Raw genomic sequence first — 23,490 nt, 5'->3', positions numbered from 1 at the left:
CAGTTGCAACCGGCTAGACAGCACTTAACAACAACATAAGGGGACTCCTGGTGTGGCACTGTAGACTCTGCAATGGACTACGAATCGCTAGGTTGGCAGTTCAAACCCACTAGCTGCTCCTCTGAAATCCTATAAAGGGTGGCTATGAGTTGGACCGACTCAACGGCACTGAACAACAGGGAGAACAATAACGCCTTAGAATAATCAACCATTTGAAACCAAAAGGGCAGCATTTAATCACAGACAAAATTCCGAAGGGTTAGGAAAGGAGGAAACGGGAACACGGGAACACACGCAGGAAGTGGGATACGGTGATGCTTCATGGTGGGGACTGCAATCAAGGAGATGAAATAAAATGTGTATGAATTGTTGAATGGAAAACTGATTTGCTCTGTAAACCTTTACCCATAGCAAAAAAAAAAAAAAAAAGGAAGAAATATAGAAAGAATGGCTGTATCTGAAATGTCCCTTTGACAAAATAACCAAAGAACAGCTGTTGTCTGGAGAGAAAGGCTTCAAGTCAAGCAGGCCCCGTTTTAAATATAGAAACCCCCTAAATATAGCCACTCATGTTCCACACGCAACAGGTGATTGGACCAAAAAGAGGGGCGGGGAAGCACCAGTGAAGGAGAGTTAAAGGGCAGTGCCGCCGTTCTCAGTAGCTGCCAACAATGGCTCTGCCTCTGAGGTCCTTGAGCCGGGGCTTGGCGACTGCAGCCAAGGGAGACCACGGAGGGGCAGGAGGTGAGTCCTGACTCGGGCTTTCTAACCTTGCCCAACTACCCACAAGCCCTCAAGCCCTGCCAGCTTCCTGGGCTTGGCAACACCCTCCACCAGCCTCCCACTACTCCCCCTTAGACCTCTTGAGAGCTGGTCTCAGTGACCCATTTTTACCTTTCCTGCTTCTCCCATCTCACACCGCCTTTCGCTGGGCCCAGGCGGCACCTGGCGCTTCTTGAGCTTCGTGCTGGCGCTTCCGAGCGTGGCCGTCTGTACCTTCAACTCCTGGCTCCACGCGGGTCACCACGAGCGCCCCGAGTTCATCCCTTACCACCACCTCCGTATCCGCACCAAGGTAGGCTCCGGGTTCCCCCCGCCCAAGGCTTCCAGACTTTGATGCAGGGACGGGAATGAGCAGGAGGCGAGGGGGCTGCAGCAGGGACCCTTATAACTTGTTTTCCCTCTTTCCACAGCCCTACTCCTGGGGAGACGGCAACCACACGCTCTTCCACAATGCCCACGTCAACCCTCTCCCTACTGGCTACGAAGACCACTGAGGCCCAAGTGGAAGCATCCCGGCTGTAATAAACAAGTGAAAGTTTCCTGTCCGCCTTCTCAATAGAGGGAGTGGGCTGGGCGGCGCATGCGTGGGGTCCTTGGCTCTGTGTGTGTGTGTGTGTGTGTGTGTGTGTGTGTGTGTGTGTGTCTGTCTGTCTGTCTGTCTCCTGTTGGCGCATGCGCACAGAATGATCTGCGTTGCACGTGTGTCCTGAATTTGTAGCTCTTCTCATGACTACGTAATCTGAGAGGTGCTGGAGGGATGAACAAGGAGTCCTGGTGTGACAGTGGGTTATATGTTGGACATCTAACTATAAGGTTAGTGGTTTAAACTCACTAGCCGCTCCGCAGGAGATAGGTGGAAAACCCTAAAGAACATTCTACACTGTTCTATAGCTCTATGAATCAGAATGGTTGGGTAGCAGTAATTGGTTGTGGTTTTTTGAGGAATGAACACATGGAGATCATCACTCCCTCTCCCCTACCTATTAATAATGAGTGTACTAGACCATAAAGGGATTTGGCATACACTAAATCCTCACAGTAACTCAAGGAGTAAGAGGTCATTTCAGTCCCCATTCACTGGGGAGGAAACTAAGATTCTCATTGATAAAATGATTTGTTCAAATGCAGGCAGCTCAGTAGAGACCCCACCATACCCAGGCTTGTTGACCTAGAAATGCCACTGTTCTCCAGACACAATCTTCTGTGAATTCCTGGTTATTTCCAGATAAACCTCATTTCAGACATGGGATCTACAGTCCCATATCTGTGAACCCTAATAACCCAATTCTGGACTTGGAACATTCTGGTCATACTTTTGATGGGTCTTCTGTATTTGTTTGGGAAATTAAGATGTTCCTTTCTGGAAGTTTGCCCTGTTGGCTTCTAGGAACGCCACCCATGGGGAACACCGGTTTAAACAATCTCAGGAAATTTTATTCATCTTCTAGGACAGTCTGCTTACGTGCCATTACCAAGGGCCCTGAAACCTGTGCTGAAATCCAACACAAACACATCCACTTACAGAACTTTGACCCTTTCTCCTGACATTAGTCACCGCACCATTAAAAATGAGATGACCCTAGGCTTCAATCACCTGAGAAAATTAAAGAATGTTTTCTATACACACACACACACACACACACACACACACACACATGGATTCCCCAAACTTTTCAACTATTCCTAGAAATAGCACTTGAGTCCCTTAGTTAGAGCTCTTCCATACAAGGAAAATGTGTAATTAATGTTCTCATTTAATGTAACAATTCTTTTATATTTGAACAATTATCACAGCATCATGCGCAGTTCTGTACAAAGAGAGGCATCCCTGAGAACATCTGACAGAATACCAAGAACTTTCAATTTGTTGGGAAACGTTGCCTAGCACTTGATAGGTGGATGAGGCCAGACCATAGCTATGCAGAAGTTATTCGTGGGGAAGTAGATTTGTAGACTAAAGCAAAACTAGCCCATGGGGTAGAAATACACAGGGAAGTGGGTCATTAAGACAAAGACAATTTGGGGGCCTCATGACTGAAAACCCTCCCCATTGAATGTGGTAGCATCTTCAGCCTTGCCATCCATCATTTCTTTGTACTGACGTTTGAAGAAGCCAAGCTATGAGGGGAAGTAAATCAGAAAAACTGGGTAAGAGCCACAAAAGAAAGTTGAAAGTAGGAAGAAGCTAAGTGAGAAAAAGAGAAGAGAGCTAAGCTAACTTGTATTTGCCAGACATTTATTTATGTGCACAACAGCTATGTCATCGAGTGTGTATGCCAAGCACAATACTAGACAGATTAGACACATAATCGGTAGCAGGAAAGCATAAGCTCTGGAGTCAGGCAGGCCTGCACACGTATCCTGCCTCATTTCTGACTCACGTTATCCACTCAGTGATCTAGGCATTTATTTCAATTTTTAAAATGAAGAAACAGGCTCAGATAGGTTGAGCAAGTGATACAGCCAAAATGTATGTTCAGGCCTGCTTGACTCCAGTCTGGTTTCCCCCACTCTACTGTTCTATCTATAAGAGGGCTTAGGTTGGATGTGGCGGTATCAAGAGTGGAATGAAAATACCTTGTACAATGTAGCTGTGATGAAAGCCAGCAGCAGCAGTCCTCCCACAGAGCTGCCCATAATGAGGGGGATAGGATTGTTGGCTTCATACTCTTCCAGCACTGTCTCCATCTTATTTGGGAGTAACCTCATCAGAAAGCATCAGGCCTACTGCTGTCTCAGACTCCACCCAGTATCCCCAACCTGAAATTCCTTCCCCAGGCCCTGCTTCAAGGGGTAGACTGCAGATCCACTGTCCTGAGATGAGAGACCTTAATCTTCCTTCCCTCCATAGCTGCAAACTTCCCCTCCAACATCAGGAACTCCTTTCACCAGCCTGACCACTGCCTACCACAGTCGGTACCTGGGCTCTCATAAAAGCCTCTTGTCCTGGAAGCTGAGAATAGACAGATCTGTTCAATGTAATTTCAGCCACAGTCACAACCAATGCCTTCTTCAGCTGCATCTGCAAACGAGAGGGACAGCTAGAGAGTTAGCTCTGGGGAAGAACATCAAGAAATGTTCTGGCTCTAGGGTGGGCACAGACACATCAGGTACCACCTGAATTTGGGGAAGAGGCTCTGCTATTGGACTCTACACACCTGGCTGACCCAACCGAAGCTGAGGTTTCCCTTCAGGGTGAAATCAAGTGCTTCCTGGATGTTGAAGGAGGGGATGTTGCAGTGAAACCTCAGGCAGATGGCAATGGAGCAGTCCTGGGCATGATATTGACAAGGGGAGGAGACATAAGAGAAAGTAGTTGGTCAGATTTGGGGTGGGGAATAGATGAACAATGACAGGATGGATATATCATATGCAATCTAAAGTGTGGTTTTCTTATATCCCCCAAATATGCAGCTATGGGGATCTAGGACTTTTCTCACCACCACGAGACTCCTTGGAATCTTGGTCAGGAAGTCAGAATGTTGGGGAGGTTCCCTCTCTGCCATACATGGGAGACTCTAGAGAGAGAACACTTTCAGCCACAGAATGACAAAAAAATTTCAGTGGTAAGAGGGTGTGGCGGTATTTGGGACTAAACACTAAGGGTAAGGAAAGGAGGACAGGCACCTGTGAAGGGGTCACCAGAGCCACATCCCACACATCCACACCATTCAACAGGATGGGAACCCAAAAATTAACGCTAATGGCCAAGTTTCGTTGACTCAGGTTATTCACCTGCAGAAAATTGAGACAGAACATTATTGTGGCTCCTGAAGCATCCCAAATCCCATGTCTTTCTTAACTCCACCCTTTGGTTCATCTGTAGCCTTCCCCACCAGCTTCCAAATTCATCGGCACCATAGAAGGCTCATGGGAGAAAGCCGATGAGGCTATCTGCTCCCCTAAAGATTTACAGCCTCAGAAACATCCTACAGGGTTGCAGTTAGTCTGAACTGACTTTGACGGCATCTAACAACACCATGGGAGGATAAACATGGATGTTTGCCAGCCTCTCACGGTATATTTATGCTTGGCCTCAGTCCTGAAGTTCTCATCAGAAGTTGAAATGTTGATGTACTTTGTGGAGTCTTCGTTCCTGGAGAGAGAAGGACTGTTGGTGAGAAACTGTCCCGCGTCTGTCCCCAGTTGTACCCAATCCTGCTGCTATAGGTTTTGTTAGTTCCACCCGATGATCCAGGGCAATATGACAGTCTGCACAAACCTCTCCAGCCTCAGTTCCAGCTGCTCTCCTCCTGATGTCTGTCCTCTGTCCCTGTCACGCCGAACTACTAGCTCTTCTCTTGACTCCCCTGACTTTCTCATGACTTTTGCTCTTTCTTCCTTGCTCAGCTCCCTTCTAGAAAATTTCCCTTAGAAGTCCAACTGAAACATTACCTCCCATAATGAGTAAACATTTCTAGTAGGTACATGCTTGTTGAGCCTGCTTGCCAGAGCAAATAAGCACAAGGGAACTCCAGAGGATTGCTGGCTGGGGCACAAACGGAGTGAGAGCCCCTCCCCCCCCCCATATTGGGAATGAAGATGTTTCTATTAGCTGTAGCTATCCCAGAGCAGGTAAGTCCATGTGAAGGAGAAGGATACATAAACACACGAAACCTGGGCATAAATGTGCCAGGCTTCAGGTGGGTATCATCCAGCCAGCCAGCCAGCCAGCCAGCCATCTATTCTGTAAACATTTACCACGTGTGTTCTTGGCCCTGGAGATTCAACAATTAACCAGCCAGAATCCCTGCCCTCTCACAGTTTAATATCTAATGTCTCAGTGGAATCCAACAGACAAGCAGAGGGACCTGCATGTTTTACCAGCATCTAGCATACAGAGTCCTGGTGTGGCACTGTGAGTTAATGTGTTCGACTGCAAAGTCGGCTTGAACTGTAAAGTTGGTGGTTCAAGCTCACCAGCCACTCCTTAGAACCCTTATACAGGGTTGCTAAGGCTTGGAACTGACTCAATAGCATACCGAAGCTAGATCAGCACACAGGAACTCCAAGGCCCCATCAGTTTCCCCACAGATGTGGCTACCACCCTGAGGATTAAGAACCTTAACCCTGGAGCCAGACCACCTGGGTCCAGATCTCATGTCTACTACTTCTGAGGAACCTGAGGCAACTTACTTAACCTCTCAGGATTCCTATTGCTTCTTCCTCTTTAAAATAAGGATGTTATAAACTGGGCCTGGTGTGGCACTGTAGAAGAAGCATTTGACTGCTAACCAAAAGGTCGGCAGTTCAAACCCACCACCTACTCCTTGGAAACTCTTTACAGGGCCTCTGAGTCAGAACTGACTTGATAACACACAGCCACCACCAGGGAGGAGCCCTGATAGTGCAGTGAATTACGAGCTGGATTGCTAACCATAAAGTCAGCAGTTCAAATCTACCAGTCACTCCGCAGGGAGAAATAAGAGGCTTTCTGCTCCCGTAAAGATTTATAGCCTTGAAAACCCTACACAGGATTGCAATGAGTAAGAACTGACTTGATGGTATCCAGCCATCACCACCTATAATAGAGGTGTGATGTGGCTTCTAGAAGTACCTGGTGGTGGTGATTATGTGCTGTGGAGTTGGTTCCAACTCATAGTGACCCTATACAGGGCTGTTTCCAAGGCTTATCAATCTTTACAGGAACAAAAAGCCTCGTCTTTCTCATGGAGTCACTGGTAATTTCAAACTGCTGACCTTGAGGTTAGCAGCCTGACTCGTAACCTCTATGCTACCAGAGCCCCTTGTAGGAGTGCCTGGCAGTAAGCTCTTCATAAATGTTAGGTGTTTTGTTTGTTTTCTCCTTTAGTATGCTAGCTTTCCTCATTATTCCTCACGCCAGCCCTCCTTCCCTGTGCTTTAATTGCCTCATCTTAAAGGTTTTCAGTTCAAAACCTCTTTTCAAATCTGAGTAAATCACCCAGTTTTCCCCAGCCCTCTGAGAGGCGTGCAGTGTGTGTATGTGGGCATGGGCTCCAATGCCAGCGATCGGAGTTCAAGGCCTCGTTCTACTATCTAGCAGCTGGATTACATGAACCTCTTGGTTTCTCTGTGGGTAAAAAGGGGATGAAAGCAGCTATCTTATAGTTACAGATATGGAGTTAAGTACTTTACATGTCTATCCATAACTCTATGAGACAGCTTTTTTTTTCAATTTGTGTGTGTGTTTATTTGGTACTTTTACCTTTTAATGTGTTTTTCTATGACTTGGTCAACCATAAGGAGATTTTTCTCTATTTCCCAGTCTGATCTCTTCACCATTGTTGTTGTTGTTGTGTGCCATTGAGTCAGGGTTCTGACTCATAGCAACCCTGTATAGGGTTTCTGAGAGTGGCTAGTGGGTTTGAACTGTTGACCATGCCATCAGTCCAGTGCTGATCCTACAAGTACCACACCTTTCTCAAAATGAAGACTGGTTTGACAGAGTCCTCTTAGAGGCCATCTGAGGATCTTCTGCCCTGGGCCAGACCCCCATTATGACCACAGTGGACACATGATTTGCTGCTGCAGATGTGTTTGGGGACAGACTTCTGGGCAGCAGGATCAAAACTCAGTTCCTCTCATGTTGGTTGAGTGAGTGAACAGACTCTTCTCCTTGCTTTTATCTTTCCTTCCTGACATTCAAACCCCCTCTCAAGTTACCATGGCAACAGCAAACAGAAATGGGAGAAAGAGCTCTGTCTACAAGCACACACGTTTACTCTTCTTAATTGACCCAAGTAGCCTGGGAAGCATCCTTTCTTGTCTCCTACCTCATCAAAATGAAATGGTCATGCTGACTGCTGGTCAGTAGAGTGGGCTCATTCCCCAGCCTTCATCTCGAGTGGAGGGGCTCATGAGCAGTGGAGCAAATACCCACAGCACCCATAAGATGCACTGGATGCTCAGAGGGGAGTGAAACCAGCAGCCTCCCGTGTCCCTACAGTAGTACACAGTCCTCCTTTCTGCCCACACACCTCCCTTTATCCCCACACCTTCCTTCCTCCTTCCCTGTACCTTGTAGGACTTGCTCAGGCACTACTTCCATTTCCCAACTATAGAAAAACTCTACCAACCTCTTTACTGACTTCTAGAATGCTGCGGAGAGAGCATGCACTTAGAGGAATGGAGGCAAGCAAGTGACAGAGAGAGAAATGGGGAGGGAGGGAGCTTGCTATACGATGCATGTCCTGTATGTGAGTGCATTTCTGGGGTACATTTTGAGGACTGTGGTAGATTGTGGGGCGGGGGAAGAGAATGAGCATTTGTGGATTGTATGGGATAATGTTTGGTGTGTGCGTGTGTTGTGGGGGGGAGAGAAAGTGTATGTGTATTTGTGAAAATGGCTCTGGAGGAAGGGGCTGGAAGGCATCCTTAATCCTCACAGGTCTATATCCCAGACCTTCTGTAAAAAACTCTAGAAGTATTCCTCTGTAAGGGAGAAGGGTCTGGGAATGAAAAGGATTTTTGTCTCCACTTTTGGGAGAAGCAGCTTCCCTGTCCTGGGTCAGTAATCCCTCATTTCCTCTCCTATCCCAAGCCAATGCAGAATTCTTCCTAGTAATATTCAAGGAGGAGTCCCTGGTGGGACAGATAGCGTTCCTCTTCTATCTGGAAGGTTGGTGGTTCAAATGAACCCAGAGATGCCCTGGAAATCAGGTCTGGTGATCTGCCTTCAAAATGTCCCAGGCTTGAACACTTTGGAGCAATTCTACTCTGCACACGTGGGGTCTCATGAATCAGAATGTGCGTCAGCTGATGATAGCATTGTTAAGCAACAGACTCTAAACCAGAGAAGTGGCTTAGCAAACTGGTGACCCACTGCCCTGGAGTTGATTTCAACTCAGAGTAGAACTGCCACATGGGGTTTCCTAGGTTGTCACCTTTACAGAAGCTGAGTGTCACATCTTTCTCTGTTGCCACTGTGCCAATCCATCTCATTGCGGGGATCTTCCTAATTTTCTCTGACTTTCCTCATTACCAAGCATGATGTCCTTCTGCAGGGACTGGTCCCTCCTGATAATAGGTCCAAAGCATGAAACACGAAGTCTGCCCCTCCTGACTTCAAAGGAGCACTCTGGCTGTACTTCTTCCAACACAGATTTGTTTGTTCTTTAACTTTTGCATGCATATGAGGTTATTGGAAATTCAGTAGCTTGGGACAGGCACACTTTAGCCCTCAAACGAACTTATTTGCTCTTGAACACTTAAGAGATGTCTTGCACAGCAGATTTGCCTAGTGCAATCCATTGTTTAATTTCTTGACTGCTACTTCCATAGTGTTGATGGTTAATCTGAACAAAATGACAACTTCAATCTATTCTCCATTTATTTGGATCTTTATTGGTCCAGTGGTGAGGATTTTTGTTTTCTACACACTGAGGTGCAATCCATATGTGAGACTGTGGTCTTTGATCTTCATCAGTAAGTATTTTAAGTCTTCTTCACTTTCAGCAAGTAAGGTTGTATCATCTGCATATCATGGGTTGTTAATGAGTCTTTCTCCAATCCTGATACCATGTTCTTCTTCATATAGTCCAGCTTCTAGAAATACTTGTTTTACATACAGATTGAGTAAATATGGTGAAAGAATACAGCATAGCTTTCCTTATTTTAAACCATTCAGTGCTCCCTTCTTAGGTTTGAATTCCTGCCTGTTGATCGATGTACAGGTTCCTCATGAGCACAATTAAGTGTTTGGGAATACTTATACTCCATAATTTTGCCCATAGCTTGTCATGAGCCACACAATTGAAAGCTTCAGCAATGATATCCCTCATTCTACGTCCTCTTCTGACTCCAGCTCGAACCTCTCTGGCAGTTCTCTGTCAATGTACGGTTTCAGCTATTTTTTAATTATCTTAAGCAAAATTTTACTTGCATGGGATATTGATGATTTCTACATGCCATTGGGTCACCTTGCTTTGAAATGGGCACAAATATGGATCTCTTCCAATCAGTTGGCTAGGTCGCTGTCTTCCAAATTTCTTGGCATAAATGAGTGAGTGCCTCCATTACCACATCAGTTTGTTGTAAGATTTCAATTTGTACTCCATCAGTTCCTGGAAATTTGTTCCTTGTCAATGCCTTCAATGCACCTTGGACTTCTTCCTTAAGTTTCATTGGCTCTTGAAATGGTTGAACACTACACCATTTCTTCTTGGTACGGTGATTCTGCGTATTCCTTCCAGCTTCGTCTTTTTTTCTTTTTAACCTTTTATTGTGAATTGAGTGAAGGTTTACAGAGCAGATCATCAGTTTTACATTCAGCAATTCATATACTTTGCTTCATTACATGGTTGCAATCCACTCCATGTACCAATTAACAGCATTTGCCTCTATTCACTTTAACTACTGCACTCCTCTGTTGTGTCTCCCAACACCCCCATCTTTCCTCTGCCAACCTCCTACCAGCTGTACAATGCCTGCCCAACCACCACTCATTAAAACTAGTGAGACAGCTAGTTTCAATCCCAATTTTTACCCATAGAGAAACCAAGAGGTTCAAGAACTTGCCCCTATAATCCAGCCTCCAAGTAGTATAGAACATAGATATTTGTGTAAATTCATATTGTAAATTCTAGTATTTTACATGGATAGAAAAGGAAACTCACACATGGTCTCTGGAGAGGCAATGACACTGCCTGAGTCCCCTCCCTAGTTAACCTAAAAGTTCACAAACAGCAGCATCAGCGACCGTAGCACCCTCTGTCCCATAGCAATTTTGCAGGCTCTGACCAGCTTTCTAACCCTCTGGAGGTTTTTCACTCAGGCCAGCATGTGAGGGTCCTTAACTCCTTTTCCACCCTAGGTCATCTCTGCTCCTAAACTCACTTTCAGGACCCAGAGCAGCAGCCCTCCACCTGCCTTTCCTGTGCCCTCCTAGCCCTTGGGTTCTCACACTTTTACTTTCTAGAGTCTGGGAGAAACCTGAAGTTGTCTCTGTGCGGTAACAGAACAAACACATCCTGTTTGGAGACAAGTTCCCTCTCTTCAGAACATTCAGAAATGCCACAGTCTCCGTTTAGTAGCTTTGCCTCAGGTATGCTGATGCTTAGCACAAAGGAGAGGATTGAATTCATGTTAAAGGAAACTTACATCTTGGAGGAAGAGGAGGGAGTGAACACTGGTTTCAAGGTGTGTGCGCCCAAGCAGCAGGCTTCCTTAGCCAGTGCTGAGGGTCACGGTAGAGAAGAAGCAAGAATTGTAATAAAAATATATGACTGCTTGCCCATAGAAGCATTCCCATGGAGGAACCAGAAGAGTCAGCTTAGGTGCCCACCCTCAAAAGAGCAGGCTGGACTGCAGAGGAAAGAACCAGGCTTACAGGAAGGGCAGAGGTCCAAGCGGAGGGTAAGGGCTTAATTAAGCACCTGTTAATTACAGTGTAGACAGAGTATTTCACTGGCAGCTCCAGCTGGAAGGTAGTCTTGTTGGTCGTAGGCTTGTTATTCTCACTGGAGAAGCAGAGGGGATCCTGATTGAGATAGACTCCAGAAGACGTAGCTCCAAGTGGGTGTGAGACTGGGACGGTGAGAGATGCCTGACCTGGGCTCACTCACCTGCTTGCATTAGCCAGCAGCAGCAGCTTGTCTCCCAGAGTGGCCTTGGGAGAGACCTCAAATGTGAGTATGAAGATGCCCTTAGGGAAGAAAGGAGAAATGGTGGGAATAGGGAAGGCCATTGGGGAGTGAGGGAAGAGGAATGTGTCAGGAGAGGGGAGGACAGTGATGAGGATTTGGAGGAAAGCACTGACCTCAATTCCCTCTCTGAAGATGGGGTGATTGATACTGCAGCTGCTGCTTCTCAGCTCCTCGCTCCCAGGGGGCGCTGCCTCACATGCCAGGCTCAGTGGGTGCTGATGAGGATGCTTCTAGGAGAAAAGAATGACTTTTTTAAAATTACGGAATGCATACATAGACTTCATATATAAGCATATATATGCCTGTGGTGGCATTGCAAAGCATTAGGGAATAGACAGACTTTTAATAAGCGATGCAGGAAAATTGACCTACACCAAAAAGGAAGAGAAAACATTGCATCTCTACCTGCCCCTTCCATACATTACAGTAAGTTCCAAAGGGATTAAAGATTTAAACGTGGTGGTTGGTGGTTATGTGCTGTGGAGTCGGTTCTGACTCAAAGCGACCCTGTACAGGGTTTCTGAGGCTGCAAATCTTTGTTGTTGTTGTTGTTGTTGATAGGTGCCATCGAGTCGGTACCGACCCATAGTGACCTTATGCACAGCAGAACGAAACACTGTCTGATCCTGGGCCAGCCTCACTACTGTTGCCACGCTTGAGTCCATCAAAGCTGCCACTTGGTCAGTCCATCTCATTGGGGGTCTTCCTCTTTTTCTCTGACCCTCCACCTTACCAAACATGATATCCTTCTCCAGTGACTGGTCCCTCCTGACAATATGTCTGAAGTATGAGAGACGAAGTTTGGCCATCGTGGCCTCCAAGGAGCACTCTGGCTGCACTTCTTCCAACATGGATCTATTGGTTCTTCTTCTTCTTTTTTTTTTTTAATGTTTTATTGTGAATTATATGATAGTTTACATGGGAGAACATTAGTTTTACATTCATCCTATCGTATATCCTATCATTGCCTTGGTTACAATCCCCTCCATGCATCATCAACCAATCAAAAGGTATACCCTACAAGCCTGCCCCCTGCCCCCGCAGTCGTCAGCACACAGCCCCTCTCCCTCTCTGTGTCTAAAGTCCCCAGCTGCTCCATCTCTCCATGTCATTGTTTCTGCCTCCATCTCAGGCATCACTGCTTCTCTGGGTAGAGTCCTGCTCTCCGCTCTTCCAGATCTATTGGTTCTTTTGGCGGCCCATGGCATTCAATATTCTGCTCCAACACCATAACTCAAAGGCATCAATTCTTCTACGATCTTCCTTATTCACTGTCCAGCTTTTGCATGCCTATGAGGTTATTGAAAATACCATGGCTTGGGTCAGGTGCACCTTAATCTTCAAGCTGACATCTTTGTTCTTCAACACTTTAAAAAAGTCTTGTGCAGCAGATTTGCCCAATGCAATACGTAGTTTGATTTCTTGACTGCTGCTTCCATGAGTGTTGATAGTTGATCCAAGAAGAATGAAGACCTTGACAACATCAATCCTTGTGGTTCTCAGTCCATTGCTGATCCTACAGTGACACACCAGGCATCCTAGTACTGAAAATAGACTTAAATGAACACATTCATATTGACATAGAGTAGTTGAAGCAAATGGAAAAAACAATGAAGTAAAAGCTGAACAGAAAATTTCAAAGGACAGCTCGAGAAGACATAATTTTGTAATGGGATGTACAAAGACCTGGAGTTAGAAAACCAAAAAGGAAGAATGTGTTCAGCATTTCTCAAGCTGAAAGAACTGAAGACAAAAATCAAACCTTGTCTTCTAATATTAAGGATTTTATGGGCCTAAACTTGACTTAACCAGAACCTTCATGAAACGCAGGTTTAGTAGGCACTCTGTTCTTGTTAAGTACCTTAGAGTTGGCTCCTACTCACAGTGACCTTCCTTGTTTCTGAGGAGCAGTTAGTGGGTTTAAACCACTGACCTGGTGGTTCAAATTAACCTTGCAGTCCATCCAGTGCTTTATCCTACAGCACCACACCAGGACTCCTTAAGCTTGAGAAGATAAGTCAAATATTACAGTGAACGGTGCAAAGATCTGAAGTTAGAAAACAAAAAGGGACGAACACTCTCAGCATTTCTCAAGCTGAGGAAAGTGAAGAAAAAATTCAAACCTCAGCTTTTGTTATTGAAGGATTATCTGGGCAAATTATTGAATGATGCAGAAAGCATCAAAAGAATATGGACGGAATATACAGTCACTATACCAAAAAGAAATGGTGAATGTTCAACCATTTCAACAGGTAGCATATGATCAAAAGCCAATGATACTGAAGAAGTCCAAGATGGAAGTCCAAGAAGGAAGAAGTCCAAGATGCACTGAAGGCATTGGCAAAGAACAAGGCACCGGGAATTGTTGGAATACAAATTGAAGTCTTTCAACAAACTGATTCGGCACTCATTCATCTATGCCAAGAAATCTGGAAGACAGCTACCTGGCCAATTGATTGGAAGAGATCCATATTTAGACCCATTCCAAAGAGAGGTGACCCAATGGAATTTGTAAATCATCAGACAATATTATTAATATCACACATAAGAAAAGTTTTTACGTGTGATATTAATCCAAAAATGGCTATAGCAGCACATTGACAGGGAGCTGCCAGAGATTGAGGCCAGATTCAGAAGAGGGCATGAAATGGGGGATATCATTGTTGATGTCAGATGGATGTTGGTTGAAAGCAGAGAATACCAGAAAGATGTTTACTTGTGTGGGTCATAACAAATTATGGATAGTAGTGCAAAGTATGGGAGAATTCCAGAACGCTTCATTGTGCTCACGAGGAAACTGTACATAGACCAAGAGGCAGTCGTTCAGACAGAACAAGAGTCATTGTTCTTAGGTGCTGTAGAGTCAGTTCCAACCTATAATGACAACACAACAGAATGAAACACTGTCTGATCCTGTGCCATCCTCACAATTGCTGCTACACTTGAACCCACCGTGGCTGCTACTGTGCCAACCCATCTGTGTGGGGGTGGGATGGGGGGGAGTCTCTCTCATTTTTGCTGGCCCTCCCATTTACCAAGTAAGACCCAAGGAAAACTGTTGGAATACTACACAATTTTAAGGAATAATGATGAATCCACAAAATAGCTCATATAACATGGCTGAACCTAAAGGACATTACATTGAGTGAAATAGTTCGGTCACAAAAGAACAATATTGTATGAGACTACCTTTATAAAAGGTCAAGAAAAGGCTGGCACACAGAAACCTTAAGGGTAGGGTGACACAGCCAATTACTGTCATGGCTGTCAATAAGTTGTGTACCTGTAAAAAGGTAAACTGGCAAAAGTTGCTTTACGAACAATCATGATTTAAAAAAAAAAAAAAAAGCTGCTGAAGCTGCTTGTGTATAACCAAGCACTTGATGGGATTTGCTTTCTTGGTTTGGAAGTTGAGGGTCATGGTTTCATGGACCATCCCAGTCAACTGGCCTAATAACATGTTAGTGTTTCTGTTCTAGCTCCTAGTTCACTGAGCAGTGCCTGGAGTCTTAAAGCAAGCAGTCATCCAACGCACAACAATTGGTCTCTATTCACCTAGAAGAGTAAAGGAAGGAAGAGAGTTTATGGAATGTGTAGCGAACTGCCTCCATTAATAACTGTCTGCTTTGCCATGAGATCAGAAGAACTATACAGTGCCTGGTTATCTGCAAAAGACGCACAAAACCATCCTTCCACAGCCCTCTCTACTCAGCTCGGTTCAGTAATTCATAGCAACAGCTGCACAGAACTCAGACACCATATTCACAGTTATGGGGTTTGTTAGGGACGTTAACACGTTACAACTCAGGGTCAGACATGCTCAGGATACAGTTCTTCCAGTCAGGCCAAACTCTTCAATGCTGTACCCACAGGCAGGCTACTCTCTGGCCGCTGGCCTCTGGCCTGCTTCAGCAATGTTAGAAAGCTCTTTTAGGGCTGCTGGTAAGTGCCCACAGGACACACCACTCCAACATAAGGCTCAGCCTGAAGGTCTGTGACTCTTGCTCCATGGGTCAGAAAACTTGGCACCTGGAGGCACCCCACTCTGTAGGCACTCAGCTTTACTTGCTCTGTGGTCTGAGAAACCCACTGCTCTGTCTGGTGTTCTGGTTCTTGGTTCTGCTACTGATGCTCCGCTGCCACTCCTGTGCTACTCCTCTGGTGTCACAGCCTTCTGTCCTTGGGTCGAGGAGGCTCAATACACAAAGATCTCAGGGTTCAAAGAATGCACTGCACTCCTAGCTCTCTTCCTTGACAGTTGCACGATGTCCCCTCCTACTTCTGAGCTGGTTCATTTTATACCCAGAAAACTCTAGTTTTAAGTCTTTACAATGACAATTGATTCTGCTAATATCCATAACTGAATCATGTCATCTTATCAGTATCTTTTCCCACCTTCTCTTACTCAGATCCATCAGAAAGAGTCATTTAAGAGGAGACCTATTAAACAATTCACTCCACCACACTATTATTGAGCATTTGGATCAAATATTCCATAGCATAATCCTGATCAAAAGGTGGAGAATGCAGAACAGAATGTAAAATTCTCAAGGAGTCCAGAATTCCATGCACCATGAAGGTGCGAAGAACCTCTGAAACTGTCGCCCTAAGATTATCTGTAAACTTTAAACCAAAAACATCCCTTGAATTCTTCTTTAAAAACACAAAAAAAATGTTCAGCTTTACTAGCAATACATATCTGCCTTAAACATTATGTTCTTTTAAGAACTATCTATATGGGATCAAAGTGACAACGGTAGCTTGAAAGATTAAATTAAAACCTTTGGGGGCAGTGACTTAATGCTACTGGGAGAGCATCAAGTCAGAAAAGGAGGCTGGAAATGGTTGCAGAACTCAAAGAATAGAATCAATGCCACTGAATTGTAAAAAACAGTTGAATTGGTATATTTTGCTGGGCATATGCTCAACAACTGCTACTCCATCTGTCCATTTGTTGTACTGTGGTGGCTTGCATGTCACTGTGATTTTGAAGCTATGCCACCGGTACTTTAAATACCAGCAGGGTCACCCATGATGGATAGGTTTCAGCTGAGCTTCCAGAAGAAGATAGACTAGGAAGAAAGAAAGATGGACTACTTCCAAATATTTAGTCACTGTAAACCTTATTAATAGCAATGGAACGCTGTCAGCATCAGAATATTGAATATTGAAACATGATGAAGAGCACCAGAATATTGTCAGATACAGGGCCAGAAGATGAGCCCCTCGAGTTGAAAAGCACTCAAAATACAACCGGGAAAGAGCTGGCGCCTCAAAGTAGATTTGACTGTGATGACGTGAATGGAGTAAAGCCTTTGGAACCTTCATTTGCTGCTGGGACACAAATCAAAATGAAGAGGAACAGCTACAAACATCTATTGTTAACTGGAACATGGAATGTACAAAGTATGAATCTAGGAAAATTAGAAATTGTTAAAACTTAAATGGAACGCATAAACATCAATATCCTAGGCATTGCTGAGCTGAAATGAACTGGTACTGGCCATTTTGAATCTGACAATCACATAGTTTACTATTGCAGGAATGACAAAATGAGAAGGAATGGCGTCTTATTCATCGTCCAAAAGAACGTATCAAAATTGGTCTTGAAGTACAGTGCTGTCTGTGATAGGATGATATCCATATGCTTACAAGGAAGACTACTTGATACCACTATTATTCAAATTTACACACCAACCACTAAAGCCAGTGATGATGAAGAATTCTACCAACCTTTTCAGTCTGAAATTTATCAAACTTGCAATCAAGATGTATTGGTGATTACTGGCGATTGGAATGGAAATTGGAAACAAAGAGAGTGGGTCAATAGTTGGAACATATGGTCTTGCTGATAGAAATGATGCTGTAGATGACAGAATTTTAGAAGACCAATAACTTCTTCATTGTAAATACCTTTTTAAATAGCATAAAAGATGACTATACACATGGACCTCACCAGATGGAATACACAGAAATCAAATTGACTACATCTGTGGAAAGAGACGGTGCAAAACCTCCATATCATCAGCCAAAGCAAGACCAGGGGCAGACTGTGGAATAGATCATCAGTTGCTCGTCTGCAGGTTCAGGCTGAAGCTGAAGAAAATTAAAGCAAGCACATGAGAGCCAAAATTTGAACTTGAACATATTCCACCTAAATTTAGAGAGCATCTCAAAAGCAGATTTGATACATTAGACACCACTGACTGAAGACCAGAAGAGTTGTGAGATGACATCACAAACATCATACAGGAAGAAAGCAAAACTCATTAAGAAGACAAGAAATCAGGAAAAGACCAAAATGGAAGTCAGAACAGACTGAAACTTTCTCTCCAGTGTAGAGATACTAAAGCAAATGGAAGAAATGAGGTGGTACAAGAGCTGAACAGAAAGCTTCAAAGGTTAGCTTGAGAAGACAGAGTCAAATATAATGAAATGTGCAAAGACTTGGAGTTAGAAAATCAAAATCAAAAGGGAAGAACATGCTCAGCATTTCTCAAGCTGAACTGAAGAAAAAATGCAAACCTTGACTTGAAATATTGAAGGATCCTATATGCAAACTATTGAATGATGCAGAAAGAATCAAAAGAAGATAGAAAGAATTAACAGAGTCACTGTACCAAAATGAAATGGTCAATGTTCAACCATTTCAAGAGGGAGCATATGACCAAAAGCCAATGATCCTGAAGGAAGAAGTCCAAGGTGCATTGAAGGCACTGGCAAAGAACAAGATACTGGTAATTCATGGAATACAAGTTGAAATCTTTCAACAAACTGATGTTGTACTGAAGACACTCACTCATTTATGCCAAGAAATTTGGAAGACAACTATCTGGCCACCTGACTAGAAGAGACCCATTTTTGTACCCATTCCAAAGACAGGTAGACAGGTGACTCAACAGAATGCAGAAATCATCAGACAATAGCATTAAGATCGCATGCAAGTAAAATCTTGCTAAAGATAATACAAAAATGGTTGCAACCATACATTGACAGAGAACTTCCAGAGGTTCAAGCTGGATTCAGAAGAGGACATGGAATGAGGGATAACATTGCTGACATCAGATAGATCTTGGCTAAAAGCAGAGAACACCAGAAAGATGTTTACCTGTGCATTATTGACCACTTGAAGGTTTTCGATTGTGTAGATCATGACAAGTTATGGACAGCATTGCAAAGAATGAGCATTCTGGGACACTTAATTGTGCTCATGAGGAACCTGTACCTAGACCAAGCAATTGTTCGAAAAGAAGAAGGGAATATCGAATGGTTTGAAATTAGGAAAGGTGTGTGTCGGGGTTGTATTCCTTCATCAAACTTATTCAAGCTGTAAGGAGTGATGATGTGGCACTGTAGGATCAGCATTGGACTGCTAACTACAAGGTTGGTGGTTCAAACCCACCAGCCACTCCTTTGAAATGCTATGCAGGGTCACTATGGGGCAGAAAGAAGAAAAGAAACTTACTATAACCCAGGTTATAGTAACTCCTCCACCGAGAACCTAGGGGAGCTGTTTACCTGGAGCCCTAGTACCCGCCGATAGGACAGCCCTGGTGGGTAGTAGAAGTTGATCATCGTTCCGTAGGAATCTTCACCCTCATTCTTCACAGTCACCGTCACATTGAGTTCCAGGGAGCTCCCCACCACTAGAGTCTGCAGGCTGAAAGGGGAAGGACCAGACTGGAGTGTAATTCCATTGGAAACAGGTTGGAATTGGATCACGGATAGATTGTGGGAACTCGTGAGCTATGGACTGGTTACATTTCAATCAGAACAATTTCTTTGTTAGAAGACTAAAGGGGACCGTGAGCACTTATTCCATGAGGATGGGAGACTCAGAAGCTTGAGTGTCTGAGTCTGAAATGAGATAGAGCTTACTTACCCTGAGAAGCTGAGGCTGACACTCAGGTCTCCTTCACAGAGAAGATCTTGTCCACAGTTCTTCTCAAAAGGGAGCTGCAACAAAACAGTATATTGTCTTCCCAACCTGCATCTTAATCTTTCTTCGATTCTCTCATCAAGGGTACTCATCAACATTACTGAGCACCCACTCAGCACCCAGCACTGTGCTAGATATTGGCAAGGAGTGACGGGGTATAGAATATAAAAGAAAGGTAAGACAAGACCCTTGACTTCAAGGAGCATGAAGTCTAGTTGAGGAGCCAACTCATACTGTAACAATTGTTCAACAAACATTACTAAGGACTAAGAATGGGACAGGTTCTAAGTTGGGTAGAGGGTTAGGATGAGTGGAAAACACAAGTGAATTAGACATGTGAATTAGACTTCTTGCTCTCAAGGAAACTACAATCCCCAAAGATCCACTGATGTAGATGCAGATGTTGTGGTTCCAGTCTTTGGATGTATGGCATATGCTGACACCACCATGGAAGAATGGGGAGTGGGGAAGACCTGGAAGAAACCAAGTATGGTTTTTAAAGGAGAGGTAGATAAGATTGTGGCTTTGGGGACTCAGGAAGATCTTTGGGGTGGAGAGAAGGAAGTGCTTCCCAAATGAGAGATAGAACATGAGCAGAGGCACAGAATTATGAATGAGAAAAGTAAAAAATATTCTGCAGGGTGAGAACCAGAATAATGTTGGGGTAAAGTGGATAGCCAGGTGGTATGTATAAGAGCCCAAGCTAGGCAGGGACCTGGAACTTGAGTGGAAGTGTTTTGGATTTCATGTGGTTAGTGGGCAGTTGAGAGCCACTGCAGATACTTAAGTACATGGAGGCACAATACTTAGGACTTGATTGGAAGACTCACAGAAGTGGTGAAGAGGTCCTGTGAACCCATATCCATCACAGGACGAAGATTCCGGAATAACGGGATGGGCAGTCCCACCAGGGAGAAGTTGAAACGCAAGATGATAGGGCTCACAGAGTCTTCCACACAGTCCTGAGAGAGAGTGGACTTTCAAGAACCCACTATCCATCTTAACTTTCTACCACTGGAACTTTTCCTCCACTGGATCCCAGCTGCCACACAGCTCCACATCTAAACTGGGGCACCCAATGCCCTAGCTCCTCTTTTCTCTGCAATCCAGTTACCCTCTCCTTCCCAACTGACTCAGCAGATTAGCAGGGAGGCTGGAGGCCAGCCTTGGGCTCTCCCTCCCTCTCCCTTCCCAGAACCCAAAGTCCTCACTGGTAAAAGCAGTTTCACGGTTTCACAGTGATCCCCCAGCCCCAGGATTTTTGTTCGAGTCAAAGTCCAGTGCTTGGTCTCATCAAAAATGGCACGAGAGATCAGACGACCTGGGTCCAATGTCAGGTCATACCTGATGAAGCTTTGGACATCACCTGGAGTAGAAGAGGAGCAAAAGATAGAAAAGGAGGAGGTTCTATTCTTTTTGTTTATTTCTCTATGCATTAAATATCGACTGAGCACTATCTATGGGCCGTGAACCATGTGCTAAGGATACACGTATAGAAGAAAATAGCTGTAGTCTCTGCTCTTATGAGACTCAGAGTCCAATAAATGAGTACAGAGTCCATGACCTCACAAAGCTATCAGTGTGAGGGAGGGATCCTCTGGTAGCAATACTGAGGAGTACATCCTAACACAGACCTGGAGGAATAAAGATGCCTTCTTAGAGGGGCCAAAGTTTAAACTGAAGCCTGGAGGATGAGAGGGGAGGAGAAAGTCCCAGACTGTGGCAACATTGGAGATGGACACATTTACAAAACAAAAATATCAGCCTGCTTGGAGTGTTTTAAGTAAGAGGAAGTGGAATATGGTGAGGCTGGGATGGCACTTTGGGGCCAAATAAGACATTCTAGGGCAAGATTTGGGTCTTTATAAATGCAAGGAGAACAACTGAAGGGTGTTAAATGGTGAGGAAAATTTCTTCTGTGATGAATGGGTTGTGGATTCAAGAAAAATGTGGGGAGCAAGTGAGACTGTCATTATTATCTATAGATTAAGTGATCTAAAGGTGGTTAGGGCCAGTAGACAAAAGTGGAGACAGAATTAACAGACATGGGTGTGGGAAGAGGGGGGAAGAAGGGACCCAGGTTTTTGACAAGGCATCTGGTTAAACGTAGAGGTGAGATTTGGATTCCTGAGCCCCATCTTCCTTGCAGATAAGACTGGGAGCCTTTAGCAGGGTGGGAGACTGGGTCTACTTGGAGGGTACTCACCTAGCTGGTCAAGGGAGATTTTGTGAATAGTGAGACAGACGGTGGCATCCCCAGCTTCCAGGATGGTGCGCATCTCTCGCCAGCACTGGTACACAGTCTTAGGCACCTCCACGGGCATGAACCTTATGGCTACCCCTACTTTCAGCACAGGCCGACCCCTGAGGGGTATAAGCAAGGAATGAGGACAGAGTTCTGACCTTAGGCGAAAATGCATCTGGAGGGGAGGCGATAGCACTGGTGAAATCAGGCACACAGTGGTCAAGTTAAAGGTGTGTGTGTGTGGGGTCATTACCTGAGCAGCAGCATGTGTCCCTGGGCCCCCACAGCCAAGTCTACCAGTCCGTCCTCGGTAAGATCCTGACCCCCACTCAGCGACTGCCCAAAATACTGGAGCTTTGGAGAAAACTGGGAGCCTGCGATCCGCTAGTCATTGAGGAAAAAGAGAAGTGAACATCATGGGCAAGTGATTGAAAAGATGGAAGGAAGGAGCTTTACAAAGGAGATAGCAATGAAAGGTATGGAGATGGAGTTACTGCAAGGAGAGATGATGGAATGGAAATGTAAAGCAATCAGTGTGAGATACCAGGGGCCTCAGAAGGGAGCTCTTTGGGTCAATTCATCACCAGGGTGCAGGTTAACAATGAAATAAAAGTAATAGGAATATAATAGACTTATTTATTATGTTAACTTATAAGTATTTGATGAGAATGGAGTGTGAATTTCTTCCTTGTGCTATCTATAAGAAGCCTGTTGTTAGGTGACTTCAAGTCGGTTCCGACTCATAGCGACCTGCATGGGTTTTGGAGGAGCTACTGGTGAGCTTGAACTGCTGATCTTGCAGTTCAAACTGACCTTGCAGTCCAGCTCATTAACCTGTGAGTGCCACACCAGGACTCCATAAGAAGCCTGAGGAGGTGGTTTTATCATTGCCATATCTCATAAATGCTAAGTCAGACACTTACTTAAGGTCACACAGCTTAATGGGTCTAGACCTGTGTCCACCTTCTTAACATTGAGACTTCCAAAATAAAATCTGTTGAGACTCAAAGGAGAAAAGAGAGATGGTTGTGTTTATTTGGGCCTGGTGGGATTCAGGAACATAAACCACTAGACCAGGGTGGGGAATGTCCAGCCCACAGCCCGTATTGCTGTTTTTATGTGCCGTCGAGTCAGTTTCAACTCAGAGCGGCCCTATATAAGGTTTCCAAGGAGCAGCTGGTGAGCTTGACCCTCCGATTTTGTTATTCAAACCGATGTTGTTGCCCAGCGCATTAATCCATAGCACCACACCAGGATAAGGTCTTTGAAATCATTTGGTCTGGCACTGCCAAGGCAACCGCAGTTCCAGCCACCATGTTGTTGTGAAGTGTTGTCGAGTCGGTTCCAACGAGTGGCTGGTGAGCTTGAACTGCTGACCTTGCAGTTCAAATGACTTTGCAGTCCAGCGCATTAACCTACAACGCCACACCAGGACTCCACTATCACATTGTTGTTGTTAAGTGCCGTCAAGTCGATTCTGACCCATGGCGACCCTGTATAGGGTTTCCAAGGAGCAGCTGGTGAACTTGAACCGCTGACCTTGCAGTTCAAATGGCTTTGCAGTCTGGCACATTAACCCACAGCGCCACACCAGGTCTCCATCACATTAGGTGTGAGTTAATTCAATGTTTGACCAAATATCGCTGGCTAATTTTTAAGTTGATGATTTTGTATGGCCCATGAATGATTTATAAATTTTGGCAGAAAAAAGTTTCCCCACCCCAGCAATAAAGAAGGAGGTGAATGGCATCTGCAAAGACCAGTGACTCGGGGAGAACAAACAAGATGGTGGATCGGGTGGACGTATAGCAGACCTCCGCCAACAACAACACAGAATACCCGACCAAGCAGGCTCAGGGGATGGTCCCAGAACTCTGAACCACATATAAAGGAATACT

The 23,490-nt window shown here is 44.8% G+C and overlaps 2 protein-coding genes across 2 annotated transcripts in view; one reads left to right on the top strand and one right to left on the bottom strand.

Annotated features, from left to right (window-relative positions):
* Positions 1 to 671: 671 nt before the first annotated feature.
* On the top strand, positions 672 to 1,277 carry LOC102810660 (cytochrome c oxidase subunit 6A2, mitochondrial-like). The gene is made up of 3 exons (XM_006871988.1): positions 672 to 744; positions 939 to 1,075; positions 1,194 to 1,277. The coding sequence occupies exons 1-3, from the start codon at positions 672 to 674 to the stop codon at positions 1,275 to 1,277; spliced, it is 294 nt and encodes a 97-aa protein (XP_006872050.1).
* Positions 1,278 to 2,811: 1,534 nt separating this feature from the next.
* Positions 2,812 to 23,490, bottom strand: part of ITGAD (integrin, alpha D) — a 37,731-nt gene continuing 17,052 nt past the window's right edge. The window contains exons 15-30 of the mRNA XM_006871987.1: positions 21,846 to 21,976; positions 21,554 to 21,711; positions 20,559 to 20,713; positions 20,178 to 20,309; positions 19,291 to 19,364; positions 18,927 to 19,068; positions 11,522 to 11,638; positions 11,328 to 11,407; positions 11,139 to 11,222; positions 4,801 to 4,879; positions 4,411 to 4,518; positions 4,224 to 4,301; positions 3,942 to 4,055; positions 3,704 to 3,805; positions 3,361 to 3,471; positions 2,812 to 2,901 (exon numbers count right to left, since the gene is read on the bottom strand). Coding sequence (XP_006872049.1) covers positions 2,812 to 2,901; positions 3,361 to 3,471; positions 3,704 to 3,805; positions 3,942 to 4,055; positions 4,224 to 4,301; positions 4,411 to 4,518; positions 4,801 to 4,879; positions 11,139 to 11,222; positions 11,328 to 11,407; positions 11,522 to 11,638; positions 18,927 to 19,068; positions 19,291 to 19,364; positions 20,178 to 20,309; positions 20,559 to 20,713; positions 21,554 to 21,711; positions 21,846 to 21,976 — 1,755 coding nt within the window. The remainder of the gene's footprint in view (positions 2,902 to 3,360; positions 3,472 to 3,703; positions 3,806 to 3,941; positions 4,056 to 4,223; positions 4,302 to 4,410; positions 4,519 to 4,800; positions 4,880 to 11,138; positions 11,223 to 11,327; positions 11,408 to 11,521; positions 11,639 to 18,926; positions 19,069 to 19,290; positions 19,365 to 20,177; positions 20,310 to 20,558; positions 20,714 to 21,553; positions 21,712 to 21,845; positions 21,977 to 23,490) is intronic.

The sequence above is a fragment of the Chrysochloris asiatica genome, unplaced genomic scaffold, assembly GCF_000296735.1.
Source record: "Chrysochloris asiatica unplaced genomic scaffold, ChrAsi1.0 scaffold00178, whole genome shotgun sequence".
Taxonomy (NCBI): domain Eukaryota; kingdom Metazoa; phylum Chordata; class Mammalia; order Afrosoricida; family Chrysochloridae; genus Chrysochloris; species Chrysochloris asiatica.
Note: the sequence above shows the minus strand (reverse complement) of the source record. Positions and strands in the feature narration are given on the sequence as shown.